The following is a 16,974-nucleotide window of genomic DNA, read 5'->3' on the forward strand; positions in this document are numbered from 1 at the left end:
GTGAACACGATTTTGTCAATTTGTTCCATCTGTTCAACTTGTGCAGCTAATACAAGTCGTGGGATCTGCTGCCAGCACATGTAAAGATCACAGCCAACACCTATTCACTCTCAACTGTTATTTTCCTCTTTGCCACCCTTCAAGGGGGAGGGAATACCTCACAGCACAAATTTGGATCAGATTTAGTACAGGAAGCCACAGCCCAGTACAAGGAGGCTCTGTGCAAGCAGATGACAAACCGCATGTCCAGGGAAGGGAAGGAAAAGGCCGGGGGAGTGACGGTGGAGGAAATCGCCAACCCACCTTGCAGCTGTGCTGAGGAGCCCTAATGAAAACCGTCATTACAGATCGGATAGGTTAGCTACAGCTGTACGGAGATAAGAGTGCTGGAAGAGAAAATGCACCCGTCCGACACTGCTTCTGGGCCAGAGTACCCGTTCCCATTTACAAACTCATCCCCTCTCCCTTAGAAAACTGCCTCCCATGTTGTCCTGCCAAATCGTACCCACTCGTGAAGCCAACAGGCTGAGAACCAAGCGATGAAAGAAGCCTGCCAGATGTCCGCACGCAGCCCTCCAGCACCTGCCCAGGAGGAGGACAATTTGACATCAGGTTTTCTGGCATCACCAAAGGAATTCGAGGCCCCGTTTAAAAAAGCATTATTTGCTGGTGCCCTCGGAGAGGGGAATATATTGCTTAGGACATGCAAAAATACCAAGCCATCTCTCCTGTGCCAAGTTCAGCTCCATGTCAGTCTCTCAGAAAGTGGCCAGGTGGGAGCATTTGTGCTATCGTACCGATCAGGTGAAAGACGACTTTGGGAGGCTAAGAGGAGGCTGTCAGAAAAGCACATGGAAAGGAGATCACTGAAGAACAGCTTAACTTACAGTAAAAATGGCTCCCTTCAGCAGGAGGAGGACACAAATTGCTGTGATAGACAGCATGTGGGGGCAGAGCTTTCAGAATAACATCCAACCCCTGTCAGGGGGCTCCACAGACACACAATAACAAATATATCCATTGGCATGTGACATTACCAATTTGTGGTTGCAAGGTACATCAAAACGGGCATGTACATTTAACATTACTGCAGCAGGTGAAAACTCAGCTCTCTCGCATCTCATCTCCTCCCCTCCCCTGTTCTCACAAGTCTGGTCATCCCTCAAACCCTGCTCCCTTTTATATCTTTATTCCTCAGCTAGCTTAACCACTTTACAGTCTGGGTTATTTTACTACTGTCCTTGCTGAAACTGAAAGTCTGCAGAAAGAATACCAAGAAACAACTATCCGTTGTGCTTAATTTCTAAAGAATTCCAAAATTTCAGTAATTAAAATTTCCCCTAACAGTCCAAAATTAATACCAGAGTTGCTGCTATCAAAGCAAACAGTACTTCCGTTATAAACTGTTCATACCAATGATTTTAAAAGACATTTAATCTTTTACAAATTGGATTAATGAAATGTTTCTGGGCAGAAAGATAAAAGTAATTTGTTGACCTCTTTCTGCAGAAAAGTTATAAAAATTGAGGGAATTTTAAAAATCTTATGTATGGGATTTTTTCATACCAGCAGTCTCTTTTGCTCAATGCTTCAGAAGAAAGTGAAATCCTCCAAAATTATGTGGGATGCAGGAATGGGGGTGAGGAAGGAATTCCTACTGACTCATGTGAACAGCTGGCACCATGAAACACCAGATAAGATTACCCTTTGCAAAAACAAGCCTAATTACAAGCCATCAGGGAATTCAAGCTACCTCATTTACATTCAGTCACTTACAAAAATAATGTTAACATTTCCAGTTTAAATGAATGATTAGTGTTAACTCTTCTTCTGTTGCATTTTCAGTAACAGAAAATATGCTAACATGATATGATACCAGAAAGCAAAATACAAGGCAACCTCTGAAAAAAGAAATGTGTTAGGCTGTAAGGCACTCCACTTCTAGTGAATAAGGAGACATGCACAGCTAAGACCAAGGATGCCTTCTTCATAAAAAATGCTTTTGTTCACATGCTGTTGCTTCCCCCATTCTGCCGGACAAATGTGTGCGTGTCAGAAGGCCGTCCTGAGTCATTAATCTTTAGCACTGAATTCCCAGTCAAGTCGTCAGGAATTAGCCATGAAGTTCCAAGTTGCCCCTGCTTTGATTATCCTGCTCCTCCAGCATGTAAAAATGCACCAGTAGAACCGTTCGCACTTCACAGAGGATCCTCCCTGAATCCAGCCTAAAACTGTACCTTGTTTGTAAATTCTGTTTTCACCTTCCCTCACCTTTACTCCCTCAGCATCAGCCCCAGTTGGTAACCATCAGGTATTATTCTATTAGTGTCTGCACCTTGAGATAATTCCCTAACTATGACAAGAGTGGCAGCTTTTAGTATAACAGTTTAGTTCCCCCCTGTTACACCAATGCCCTGTACCATTTTAAAACGTAACTTCTTTCTACTGATACATCTTAATATCCTTCTTCTTTGCAGCTTTGTGAACACAGTATCAGACTCTGTGAAGACAGCCCCGTGCCTTTACAAAGCAGCTGGTTTGTATTAATTGTGCCCCTCCTGGGGAGGGTGGGGAGGAGGGGTAAGGACACAGAGCTAAATGCTAATTAGTAATCATAATGATTAATTCTAAAGCTGTGGGTGATCAATGGGCCAAGCAATGCACCTTCCGTCACAGGGCTGCCACGTCCCCTTGAACCTCGGCAAGTCACTGCTTCCTGCGAGTGTCCCTGACCGTTCCAGTGTAACATTTTAGCTCCATGCACCCCATCAGTATATCCATGGTACCAGGAATACTCACAGCTCCTCTACTCGAAGAACAGCAGAGGAAAAGGAAGAAGGACAAGCAGGCTGATGTGGGCTGGAAGAGGAAATGTAATTATGGGCAATGAGAATAGGAACACCCCTAAGAGAAGAGCAGATCTGGAAAGGTCACATGTGAGCATGGACATAGAGCACAGAGAAGGAGACATGCAGGCCCTTGGCACTGGGCCCGGGCCACACAAACAGCCCTTAGCAACAAGGAGGTGATTACAAAGAGGACAGGGAGGCACCCAAAGTGGAAGACGTTCAGGGAAGTACGTGGTGGGCCTGAGAGAGCGGGAATGGGAATGCGAGCACCCCTGGGAGCCACACCAAGTGGGCTAGCCTCCAGCGTTTCACTCCGAGAAGCCAGCAAGGGAGCAGGTCCAAGGGCACCTCTTCCCAACCTCACTGCTGGCAGACTGTGCTGAGGTTCAGCACTAACGTGTGAAGATCCTGAACACGATCTCAGATTTCCGTCTCCCTCACAGGTTTGGGGGCAGGGGGGAAGGCGGAAGGGGGGGACACCAGACACATTTTTTCCTACTGTTTTGGAACAACAACAAAAAATATCCACAAAAGAAATAAAACAAACAGCAGAGTTACAAGGGAATTTGGAAAAGCATGTAGAAAGATGCCTGCTTAGAAATCTAGAAAGTAGAGTAAGGTTCCAATCCAGCAAAACATCTAAGCTATGTTGACTTTTCCTCCTGCCAGTAGTACCTTCCCTTACAGCTCAATATGCTTATGTGAGCAAAATATTTTAAGTAAAACTTCCAGTAAGTAGACTGTAATGCATGGATCCAATATATTTAAAAACCATTAAAAAACCAAAACTAATAGCTGAAATACTGCTTTGCATGACTTATCAGTGCATTAAACACACAGGAAACTTGATCATTTTGTTTAGATACGTCCCTTAGACGCTTTCCTAATATTGCCTGACATATTTTCAGAAGGAATAAAATACCCCAAATACTGGCAGTACCTACATGTTCTCTAAGAATCATTGGCTGCACTGGTCGTCTGTAAACAGTTAAGGTTAAAATTTACAGTCTCACTAGGTCAGCACAATTTATTTTTCTGTTGGCAAAAGCTTCCTGGAGATTCTCCCAACAAAAAGACAGAGGTAGGACAGACGTACTCCTGGGCAGAATATGTTTGCTCACAACAGAGAGCTGTTAAATTTGCTGAGATGTAACAGTACTATTTATTTTAAATACAAAACAGTTATTTGTCTCAACATGTGTAGTTATAATATCTTTAATATCTTTAATAAGCTGACTTCAATATAATTATCAGCATAGTACCTGAAAGGCCATGCCTTCTCTTGTCTTCCCCTGCCCCATTACAGTTCAGCACAGAAAAAGCAGCACCACAGAAAGAGTGAGGATACTTGACTGGAAATCTAGAATGTATAGTAAGTTCCCAGTCCAATAAAACACATAAGCCACACCGAATTTTCTTCATGCCAGCAGTCCCAGCTGAAGCCAACAGGATCACTCATGTGATGAAAGTTAAGCCTGTGCCAAAATACATCGCCAGACGGGGACTTTTCATTTACTGTTCTCAAAACACTCAGCAAACATTTATTTTCCCAAGACAGTGGGCCATATTTGGCCATTAATTATAAAGCAGAACTCCTCATTAGCTGCTTAGAAATTACTTAGAAATTAATGGCATGAGATAGCCTCTCATGGATATAGTCTCTTAAAGCTTCAAAACTGTCTTACTGGGAAGTAAACTTAGCCACAAAGAATTTAAGTGACCTGTTGGAGAAACGGCGAGTCAACGTGTGAGGTCGGATCAGCACCTAGGTGTTCTCCCTCCTGCTTGCAGTCTTTAACTGTGTGACTATATTTGAAGAGGGAAGCATTACTAGCGTGAACAAGTGGTTACTACTGTAGAATTAAGAAAAGTTCATGCAACTCTCTCTTACCTTGCAGCCAGTCTCGAAAGTAGTGCAACCACATTTTGGGAAGCTGCCTATCCTCTTCCAACAAAACATATGTCACATTGCTGAAACTTCTGTGAAGTTCATAAAGTAAGTGCTGGACATTTGGATAGTCTGCTTTCTGTGTCACGATATACATGTTGTAGAATGAAAAGTACTTGAACTGTGCGGCAATAAAGTCATATTCCCGTGTCTCCCGTGGTACAATGTCTGTGAGATCTAGTCCATCTCTCACCCGGGTAGTCCCATAAAGGCTGAGCCCGAGTAAACCCAGAAAAAGAAAAATAACCACAATCTGCAACAGAAAATGGAAATGCATTTGAGTTCAGGCTTCTAAAGAAAGTAACAATTCATAATGTCACACTACAAAGCCAGGTTCAAAATTAACACCCATCAGTCTACTTTAAAGCTCTTATTTTTTCTTTCTTTTTTTTCTCCATACATGTACACACTGCAAGGCTAAGCTAATTTGTGCCTTATTGAAGGGGCTCTTCATCATGGATGACAAATTTATATCATAATAAAGTTTAAAAGTGGCTTTAGTTTCACTATTCACCAGCTTATGTTACTGAAAGTCATCAAAACCCTCACTCGTAACTTATATTTGAAAAGTATGTCTCTACAGCACTCACAAGATAAAACTTTTAAGGTATGAAATTAGCTGTAAAATTATTAAGAATTGTTATTCCAAAAGAATTCTATTTATTCCTTATATGTAATACCACTGCCAGGATAATTTTACTACTGGGCAAGGCAGAAGTCCATTTTTGAAAAACAGGTAATAGTTCCCCGATTACCTTAGCTTTTGGTTTTAGGAGGAATGGAGCATAATGCTTTTCTGCAAAAGATGAGAGTGTCCACTTCGTACAGGGTGGCTCAAGGCAATGCATACTGGAGTCTGAGAATTGGGAAAGCAAATCCCTCGTTGAGCTTGTGCTTTCTGGGCTCTGGCAGCTAAGATTATCTTGCGTCACTGTCACTGGCTGCACAGATATTTCTGAGCGAGGCTCTGCTGTGGTGTAGTACACCTGCGTATGAGGATCGTATTCTGTGCGCAACTGCACTGTAGACTGCATTGTAATCTGAGTTTCATGTGCAAAACTGTGACTGCTGTATGGGGGTGGAGGACTGTAGCAAGTATTGTCATTTTCCGTATATGCTTGAGGCTCGATCTGAATCACTCTAGTGACACACGGGCTGTTAAGAGAAGAGAAGAACATCTGTTTGCATTTAGGTGGATCTTTATTTTAATCAGACTAGATAGGATAACCTGCTTCAATCTAAGACTGCTTCTACTACTATTAGATGGTTTATATTAATTAAGTGTAATGCTTTGATGTGAATTTTGTTCTGCACCTTTAGGAAACATTTCTCAGACATGGTTCAAAGTGTAGGCCTCTGAGAACACGTGCACATTTCTTGTGCTCAGGAAAGAAGGGACCAGCATCTGTCTGAAGACATTGACATCTACCCACACCACTCCATTAATTACACATGCTAATCAGGTCAATACCCAGGTAGCTGCACACAGTCTGAATGCAAAATACGTGTGTGAGTTTGCATCTATGTGCCCATGCTGAGAATTAAGCTATTTAAGATCAAAATGTAAACACATGACATACCGAGTTCTTCTGTTTAGAACTACTGAAGTAACTGTTAAATAATATTTGGGCCTTCTGGATAAGATCTCAGACTTTTGGGAGGCAGGTTGAAACCACTTGCCATACACTAACTGAATGTTTTAAAAATTAAGTAAACATACGCAAGGATTAATTCCCCGGAAGGATGGGCAACATGAAAAGACAAAATTACAGAAGTAATTGAAACATTCCCTTTATTTAAGTCTATGCAAGACCCTAAAAGATATCTAGTTTATAAAAAAAAAAATTATCAGAGACAAACCTCTTCCTGTAAATGAGAAATGACAAATTAATGATAGAAAACAGTACCAGAGATTTTTCACCAAGTGGACAAATCCTACAAAAACAAGAGGAATTCAGAATGTTGCCTACCTAAACAAAGCAAGCTCTCATTAACTGCATTTCTTCATATGTAAATGGACTGGAATTCTGATTTGTTGCACATTTGTTGCACATCTAAAGTTGCACATTTGGTGCAACTTTAGATGAGGAAATAAATGGAAGGTCTGATTGCCCTCTACTTCTGAGAATCAGGACTCCAAAACTCAAGCACATTAGGCCATCCACTGAAACTATGACTGAATCAGAAATAGAAAGTAGGAGTCCTGGCTTGGGATCAACTCCCTGTTCTAACCACTCCTCCAAAAACAAATTTAGGAAAGTGCCTTCTCTGACATTAAAATTAAAACGTCAAACTACGTCAGCTCCTAGGTGGGTGTAAAAGCCTAAGATGACACAAGGTGGATTCTCCACAGCCTGGTTATGACAGTAAGAGTACATGTGTAGAAATGTAGCTGATCCTCTTCATTGAAGACAAAAGCAAAAACTAAGGTAGAAAACATGCTTAATTTCTAAGTAGTGGCTCCACGGATGACAGTAGACTCCTCCTAGCCTCACTCTATGCCCAGAGCTGGCTGTATTACCATTCTAAATTACTATTGCAGCCATAACAGAAACTTTATCGAGCATTATCCTGTAATGATACTGATCATCCTGCATTCCTCATACTCCTATGAAAAACTTGGCAATGGGGAAGTAATTTCACAGTTTATACATTATGTTTACGTATTTAAGGTTAAAGGCATAAAAAGCACAAAAATTAGCACACAGTGATTAACTGTAAGTAAGGCTTCTCAGTACCCTGTTATGCAGTCTTCCAATATTCCATATTAGCATTGAACACCTTGCAGTACCCTGTAACATTCTAAAAATACTTGAAGATATTCCTAAAGCATGGATCTTTTATCCGCTTTCAAAAAGTTGTCCTCCAACAGTCAAAATGAATGTACAAATGAAATGTACAAAATGAATGTACAAATGAAGGGAAAAGTGCGTGTGCGTGTGTGAGAGAGAGAGAGAGACAAGACAGACAGAGGTATTTTAATTTTTCCCCTCAATCAGGTAAAAACCAAGGTAGCAAACCTAAGTCAGTCACTAGCAATGAAATGACAATAACATACTGACCCTGTTGCAATGAAGAAGTCCCACTCCTGACAAGGAATGGTAGCACTGATTGGTGACCACAAAAAGGACGCACCTCATACATCAATCTATCACACATTCTCACCTTGTGAAACAGCAGAATATATCCAGTCTCCTGTCTTCCCGACGATAAAGGTCCATGCTCAGGATAGCAGGAAAAATCAGCAGAACCATAGCAAAGTTGAATACCACCACAACTGCTGCCTAGAGATCAATCATAGGAGAAGTGATGCTGTTACTAAATTTCATGTAGGGCATCAGCTTTACAAAGCATAAAACTTCCTTTCAATTCCCATCTGTTCACCCATTTATCATGTCAACTCATCAGATGCTTTCAAGCTTTTCCCTGAGGAAACTGGGAGATATACTTTTACATTCCTATTTCATTATGGTAGGTCTACTGTAGTTAATTAATTTCTTTTCATAATAAACTTCATATTATTTTAATACATATGTGCCTGGAGATGTGGTGATGATTTTGTAAGTGGAAAACCAAAGTCAACAAATCATACTTTTGCATGAGATTCTGCCATATTTAGAGTCTCACAGTAAAAAAAAATTGAAGCAAAAGCAAACCTGGAACTAGAACTGAAGTTCTCACATTTAAGGGATCTGAAGTAATTTAAGCATCACAATAACATTAAAGCACATTATTAGATCAGAAATTAAATAAAGATTTAAGTAAATTTTAATGAAACTGTTCTATTTAGAAAAATATTACGCATTTGATGTACTTACTTAAAAGTCTAGCCAAAAAGAGCAACATTTTGGGTTTATCAGAAATTATTTTTAAAGGAGAATCAAAATTAATCCAACACCACATAGTAAATCTACGTATTAATATGCTTGTGTTTAACAGAACTTGATTAATGAGCCAGTCTACCAAAATGAGTCTTAAATTGGAATGAGAATACATCTTAAATTGGAACAAGAACACTTGGTTTAATTTGTAAAGCGAACATTACGTAATGAAAAAAACCAACCTCCCCGCCCACCCCCTTTCAAACCATACTTCAAACCCTTTCCCACACAGAGATTCCCAGAGAATCTCCATAAACATATGTGGTGCAGCATCTATCATTATTATTAATAGCATTTATTTGTAATGCAGAATTGTTAGGAGCACTAGTCATCACAAAGGGAAAGCCTGGGCACAGATGGGACTGGAAGATAGTTATAAGAGTAGGAGTTATAAGACTAGCAGAGACACTGGGAAAAAAATGGTTGAGACATCAACAGGTGAAAAAAACCCTTGAAATATTTTATCCATTAGATAAGCAGTAGCCACCTCAATAGTAGCCCAGTTTCATGTTAAGGAAATCGTATAAACTATCAAGTGCCTCCACCTGTAACTTCTGAAGTAACAACTGCTTGCGTTAAAACAGTCATAAAAAAGAAAAAAAGTTGGGCTACAAAAATGAAGTCGCTGACCTGATATAAATTGCCCCCCCTTTTTCCAAAATAAACGAATGGCTGCTTTTGATGTTGAAAAGTCAGGCCTCAAAACTGGCAGTTCAAAAGATGCAATATCCAAAATCCAGATTTTAAAAATTCTTGCCTTACATGCCAAATAAATAATATAAATTGCCTAAATAATGCGATTTTTATTTTTGTGTCTCTTTATCTGTGAAAATCGAAGTCCTAACACACTGAATGATTTTTAAGGTTTTGAAGCTGTCAAACTATAATAAAAAGACTAGATACTGTTTTTACTTTTCTGAGAATGACAGAATCAACTAGTTATGTAAATATTTTCTAGTTACTCCATCATAAATATAGTGTATACAAAAGTGTTTTTTATTGGTGTTTCTCTTTTCTTGTCTCCAGCCTGCTTGAAGTAAGATTTTGGTCCTGCTGGTTGTCTGTAGACATAACTACTTAAACAGAATTTACCTGGTACTTAGAGCCAAATTAGTATTTAGCCACCTTTGAGAGAAAAGATCCAATAACTATTTCATGATTTATAAATATCCACACAGAAAGGTATGTAAGGTCATAGCCAAGACTTTAAAATTAAGTGATTTCCTTTTGATCCTCTCTAGAATTAATTGAATCTGTCAGAAAAACAAATGGCTGCTGTTGCAAGCAAGGTGTTTGTTGGACCTAGTTCATACAACTGCTTTCTTTATTGCTGCTAAACCAGAGAAGGTTGAATCACCCATATAACATGAATAATTAGTTGTGTCTAACCAAGATCTTCTATCAAGGATCAGCTAAGATTTATCGAGATTTGGAAAAATGGCTGAGGCCTGAGTCAATAATTCTTACTCCTCCCAGCATGGCTGAAAAACTAACATAAGTCCTCTGTTCCTGCTCCATGAACTGCAAATACTTCATGCCTTATCAGTTCCCTTTGCAGACCCCAACATCCTTGAATCTCAAATGCTGCTAAACGTGAAAGCTAATACTTAAGTGTATGGTAGAGAAGCCATGAAAGTAAGTTACATTCACATTTGATTTTTTTAAGAAGCATCAAAACTAATCCAACAACACATAGTAAATCTGCCTATTAACATGGCACCTCTTTTTAGAACAACTGGATTTTCCATTGTGCCATCCCGGTGCTGATGTACTAACCCTGCAAGTAAAATTTTTTTAAACATTTTAAAACGATCCTCTCTGTTCTGATTTGTACTTAAATAGATTCCTAGAGCTTAACACCACACTTTCTATATATTGCACACTGTCTCTCCCTCACACACCTTCCCAGCATTTCAAGGATGTAACAGTTCTGTTTTCACAATTAAATACAGAAAATATTGTTCTTGTATCAATTCTGATTTGTTGTACCATCAAAAAACACCCTGTGACTTGCTAAGGAGAGGGAAGGAAGAACTGTTGAGGGGTGACTCAATCTCCAACCTGATGCATCAGCCACCGCTTCCCCTCCCAATACCATTTAGACATCTGGTGGCTGGGAATGGGAACGTATGAGAAATGTGGTCATGGCAATACCCACAATCCGTAACAATTACATTGACTGGAAAAGCACCAACAAAGAACTGTGGTAGCAGAGCTTCCAGAGTACAGACAATCTGTTAGCAGTACCCGAGTTGAGAGCATGCTTAGCATTTCTGGGGACAGGGCATCTTCTCTCACCCCTTCAGAGACGAATGGTCAAATGGGAGAGGAAAGGGCCTCAGACCTTTTCCTTGAGAAATCAACAACGAAAAGATTAGTCCTAGAAGGGATAAAATGGGGCCTACTCAAGGGTGTAAAATAAAGGCATTCCGTGAAATGAGATCAGAGAGTAGTAAAAAAAGTTCCATTAATCAGAAAAAAATGTTGGTCACTTTCTGAGAAACATGCTCCGCTTTTTGCATCTTTGCATAATGCACAGCCTAAAAATATTATTGCTGCTGCAACTGTTAACGGAGACAGAAGAATGGCAGTCTGTGCTGGAGGCAGCGAGGGAGACGCGAGCCAGGCTGGTAGGCTGGGGCCCCGCTGAAGGTATGTGCTGCTATGTGCCATTCCTGGCAGCCCACCCAGGGAGAGCGGGTGTGCTGTGTAGCCAGAGGTGATGAACAGGCGAGGAGGTCTGTCAGGGAAACTTCCACCTTACTGCTGCCTATCTGCAACTCCCTCCTGACAGCGTACAGACTCGGATCCCCCCCTTGCCCCCCCCGACTTTTCCCTTAGGCTTTAAATTTCCTTGTTAAATTCTCCTGTCAGGAGCAGGGAAAGGTAAATGATGTGAGTAAAAGGAGGGGGACAAACCACCTCAGCAGAGTAAGATAATTGAATGAGCTTAAAAACTTACGTTCTTTCTCTCCACAAACCCACCACCACCACCTGGTAACACACTTTCACATTTAGGAAAAAACCTTGTCATTCTTACGGTGAGGGAAAAAGTTACTGCTAAGGCTTATTGAGAAAAGTTCCACCCCTGCTCATTAGTGAATCCACACCACTCCTCTGCTGTTAGGGGAGGAAGTTTCTGGTGTAAGCAAGAAGAGGTAGATGAATTTTTGTGAAGGGGCACCTTCTCTTTCCTGGGCAGAATGTATTCCATAACGGTGTCCGAATAGTCTGTCCGAGGAGAGAATTCAGTCCAGTGGTAGTTACACTCTGCCTTCCCTTCATTTATACTCAAAACAAAGGGCTACGTTTAAGACTTTCCTACTGCAAACTTCAAAAACTTTCAGGGGATTTCTCTGATCACCTCCCCTCTGCCAGAATTTTAAGAAATGAAACACATCTGAAAACTCCGTTCCTACTCCTTCAAAGTCCTGAGTACTCTTACAGCTGATTCTTGTGACTTAGTATTTGGGACATGTTCAGCACCTCAAAGCCCTAAAACTGCTTAAACAAGGGGCTAATAAGATCAACAAAGGAAAAAAAATTAGAATTATGAAAAAGCTAAAACAGTCCCTATCTGCATAATGGAATTAATTTTTAAAATCTCACTTTCAAAAGGACTGATTTCCATTTTTTAAAACTCGGCAAGAGCTAACCCTAGCAAAGTGCTAAGACAGCATCAGACTTACAGTGTTTGAGTTCCATAAAGTAAATTAACAACTCAGAGGTATCAATGAACTGCTTTAGCTGGCAGAACAGAACAGAAGCTGAGAAAGAAGAAAGCATTGATATGCAAAACGTGAGTTTCTAACTGAAAGTTGAGCTTGCAGATGCAGGAAACCATTTATTCTACCTCAGCTCAGCAGCTGGGTTATTTTACAGATACTGGGCCTCGAAAGTTATGGAAACTTTGACCATTATCTTGCAATGTCTTAAGAAAAGTGAATGAAGAGCAAAACAAGGTCAAGAGCAATACTTTTTTTTAAGCCCATCTGTTAAAAATTCACTATCTAGATGAGAAGAAGGCAGCATCTGTGAAAAGTAAATGCAGTATTTCATTGCTTTCTAAGTCTTGCTAGGAAGCTATCAACGATTGCAAGGACTTCTTGTTTAAACAAGCCTGAGTAAGAGGGAGGGGGAGGAAGCAGACTGTAAATAAAGAAATCCATATATAAATACAGACCACCCACCAAAACATGCCATGGTTATCTGGTTCTGAATGTTGTGATTAATGTATCACCTGATTTTGATTTTACCTGGTGAAGCTAGACAAAGCAAGTAATAGATGTTCCTTTCTAACAACAACGGATGTTATTTTAGTGGTTCCTAACTTATATACATATCAGTTATATACATTGCTCTAGCACCAATAAATCCTCATTCCAGCTGCCCTTTTTCTGCACTTTCTTCCACCTCTTATATACATTTAAGGGGTTACTATGTGCAAGCAAAGCCAAATTACAGATGCGTGTGAGAAAAGATTGAGCAACTCAAACATTAATTTCTGGACACCCAAATGTTCCTACACATAGATTCCATATTAATCACTGCCTTAAAAAGGACTTTGATCGTGATGTTTTTGTTCTGAATAATATCAACATGTTCATACATGAATATGTTGAAATCTCACTGGAAACTTTTTGTTTGTCATTTTGCTATGCCGACTTCATTTTCTGAACTTTCAGTGACTCAGTCTACAGTGTCGCAGCAGGCAAAAAGAAAAGACTTTAGGAAAGGTGTATTTAACTTCTGCTCAGATTAGAGTAACAACTAGAGCTGTTGTCTCCACATATGTTCCGAAGGCAACCTGTTATGTTCTGATGTGAAGAGCGGGAACAGAGAAAGGCTGAGCAAAATTTGATCAGATAAGGAAGACTTAATTTTGGCGGCTCCCACTCAACAGCTTAGCACTGCAATTAGGACAAAATGGCCCATCTCTGTTGAGTACTTCTTATGAGATGCATTTAGGCTGAAGTAACTTCTGTAAAGCACAGGTACTACAAAGCCTGACAAAACAAGCCTTCTCCTCTGATTCCTAGTGAAGATCTCCAGTATCCCGTTAGCTGCTTAAGGTACGTGTTGAATGTTTGAAATTGGGCCACAGATTTAGGAGACATAAATAACTTCTTCCAATAGAAGAAGTGTTACACTTCAAAAAATATTTCACACATTGACACTGGTCTTTGCCATAAAATAAAACAATTCAGTCACATCACCTGTAAGAAGAGACATCTGGGTTTTGGCAAATTAGCAGAGCTAAATACTGCTAACCATTCAGGACTAAGGATCTAGTTTTAGTTGCCACAGACATCTGCTAAACAATGCAGAAAACCAATCAGTCCTTTACTTTCTCTATTATTCACTACCAAATTGCCTATTGAGAAGGAAATGGCAAACAAATTATTAATGCTTATTGGTAACGTAACTGCAATAGCAAACAGTTTACCATTTTACAGCTTCATGCAGGCATACTTAAATATCTGAAAATAGCAATAATTGCCACACGTATTAAGAAAAATTGCAGCCCTTGCTTCCTCTGAGCAGCCAAGGGCTCAAGGAGAATGAAAAATGATTGGAGAACCAGGCTACAGCAGAAGAAAAATAACTACTGAAAAAGTACAGTTTGCCTGCCCTGCACAAAGGTCACACAGTGCTATCAATTGCTCATGTATTAAAGCAGTGTCAGGGGAGAAATTCGCAAAGCTTTCTTCAAAGAGCCCTTGCTTTCAGAAGAAAGCTTTCTCCAGCATCCTTAATATTTCGTATTCCTGAAGGTATATTATCACAGACAAATACAAGAAGACAAAGAGAGAAAGGGGGAGAGAGCGATACATGGTTCAGCACATAAAATTCACATTTTCTCTCAAAGCAGTTGGAATGTAAAATTCTTGAAGTTTTCTCCAAGTTTGCTAAAATTACATTGGGAGTAAGGCAGTACAAACTGCTGCAGTAATAATTAATATGGCAAATGCATATTCGCTGCTGTCATTGCACTTTGGTTACAGTTTTTAAGAGCAGCAAATTGGACAAATGTGAATGAAAGGATTAAATTCCTCCTGAGGAATGTTACAGTACACACTACAGTACAGTCTACTCCTCTTGACTTCAGAATGCAAATCCTTCTGAAGACTTGTTTCTGCTTAGTTGCATACATCTTGGTTTTTGCACTCAACCCACCTGTGATGGGGCAGGGTATTCTTTCACCTGCTAACAGGATGCTAGAGACTCCAGGCATGAGAAATGGGAGGAGCAGAATCAAGGGCAGACAGCAGTTGTTATTACCCAGATCTATGGTTAAACAGTGATCACATACTGGTTCAGTGAACTGCAGCAGCACTGAACACAGACTCTGACACTACCACTAAACAGGTATCACCACTGGCCTTCCATGATGGGACCATGCATAAGAGCTAACAAAACAGCATATAAACTTACTTGGAGTGAAAATGCTCGTAAAGCAGGAATAGGGATTAAGGCAGCCATAAAGAAAGCAGTAACATTACTGATAGATGTAAGGGCTACACTTGCTCCTGTTCGCTTCAAACATTCACCTGTTCTGTCCTGCAAAACAAATGACATATCTTAAAAGTCAAGTGAATAAGGTGATGTCCTGCAAATGAAGGGGTCATCCTACAGATACAACACAGTAACAGTGAAAAACTACTACAGTGAAATTCTGAATACAAGTGTGCATTTGAGAGTATGTGAGAATAAAGAATATACTAAGTATACTGTTCAGGAGAAAAGCAGATGACGCATGATGTGCTCATGTTCTTTGCGGGTAGAAAACATTATCAAAGCTGATTCTAGCTTCAGAACACAAAACTAAATGGGTACTGACATTATATCCAATACATCTGTAATTAAGTAGGATGTATTTTCTACAGGTGGAATCACTTGGTGTTCTCATTTTTCAGACAAAATAAGCATGTATTAACAGCATAGAGGCATAACATAGTTACACATCTTGGAGGAGTATGTAACAAAAACAAAAAACCACCCCAAAACCCAGGGACCACACACAAAGATGGAGAGAAATCAAGATAAACACATGACCCTTTCCGAACCCAACAGGCTATTCTGAAGCACATGGAGGTTATAGGAGAGTGAGGTTGTAGTGCCTGCATGCCAAAACAGCTGGAAAGAGCACATGGAAGACATTGCTTGCACAAAACAGAATGCACAAATATACATTGCTTTTAAATGGTTTGTACTTTGGATATGAAACTTTGGACTGAGGGTAAAAAGGTCAATAAAAGGAAAGGATCATAAAAGTGATGACATTTTAGATTTTGTAACATTAATATGTTATGCTTTGAAATGTCATGGTCAATTATAAACATCAGAAAAGAAAAACAGAGAAAAATACACAAAATAACTCAAATTTAAGGCTGTAACAAATAAGTAAAGATAACAGTTGATACCTGTTATCAGGTATCAGAAATAAAAAGAAAAGTTTATTTTCTAAGCTGTCCTCCTTCTCTTTCTTTTCACCTTAACATTTTTGTGTTCTTCCATTAAAAGCATTCTATCATTTAATTGTCAGACTCATATTTGAGTTTGTTCCTAAATTTACATCGACTTTCCGCTGAAATTTTGGGCAGAATTTGGATTATGTGAATTAGCCTTTATATGACAGCTATAAATTAAATTTTAAAGACAAAATAAATCTACACCACTATTAAAAAAAAAAAAAAAGAAAAAAAGAATGTGAACATTCCAAAACATTCTAGGATCACATGCATTGCTATAATTTCCTATTTTTACAGAAATAAGAATTTCCAGACCCTAGAAAAAGCTACTGAGAAAAAAAACTGTTTTTTTTTTTAATCACTACTAATTAATTCTGGATACAATTATTTTTTCCTATATGAAGCGTTTTGTTTTATCTTCCCCCAAATCCCCATTTTGTGATTACCTCGAATGGAATTCTCTTATTCTGCCCTGTTTCACTAAATGCATGTGCCAGAAGGAAAACATCATCTACACCAACTCCAAGAGCAAGAAAAGGCAAAACCTGGGGGGAGAAACAAAACAAACAAAACCCAAGAAGGTTGTTTTATGATCTGCCATGCAGCTAGCCATTAAATACCTAATTAAAGCAACTTTTACATTACACTGTACACAAATCCAAGGGTAAAATGAAAATCAAAAGGATGCAATACAGCTATTAATTTTTATTCTGGAATACTGCTGAGGAACTTGCAATACACCATTTACAGGTACAAAATCTCAACAAAAGTTTTGGACAGACAAAGAATATCTGATAATAAATCAAGTTATACTCAAAGTATTT

At 39.4% G+C, this 16,974-nt stretch overlaps 1 protein-coding gene across 3 annotated transcripts in view; it reads right to left on the reverse strand.

The window, feature by feature from the left end:
• Nucleotides 1-16,974, reverse strand: part of PTCH1 (patched 1) — a 68,219-nt gene that overhangs the window by 19,600 nt on the left and 31,645 nt on the right. For all 3 annotated transcript variants that reach the window (XM_072859427.1, XM_072859428.1, XM_072859425.1), the window contains 5 exons: nucleotides 16,597-16,695; nucleotides 15,114-15,239; nucleotides 7,963-8,081; nucleotides 5,553-5,952; nucleotides 4,741-5,050 (listed from right to left, as the gene is read on the reverse strand). In XM_072859427.1, coding sequence (XP_072715528.1) covers nucleotides 4,741-5,050; nucleotides 5,553-5,952; nucleotides 7,963-8,081; nucleotides 15,114-15,239; nucleotides 16,597-16,695 — 1,054 coding nt within the window. The remainder of the gene's footprint in view (nucleotides 1-4,740; nucleotides 5,051-5,552; nucleotides 5,953-7,962; nucleotides 8,082-15,113; nucleotides 15,240-16,596; nucleotides 16,696-16,974) is intronic.

This window comes from Ciconia boyciana, chromosome 4 (genome assembly GCF_034638445.1).
Source record: "Ciconia boyciana chromosome 4, ASM3463844v1, whole genome shotgun sequence".
In the NCBI taxonomy this organism is placed as follows: domain Eukaryota; kingdom Metazoa; phylum Chordata; class Aves; order Ciconiiformes; family Ciconiidae; genus Ciconia; species Ciconia boyciana.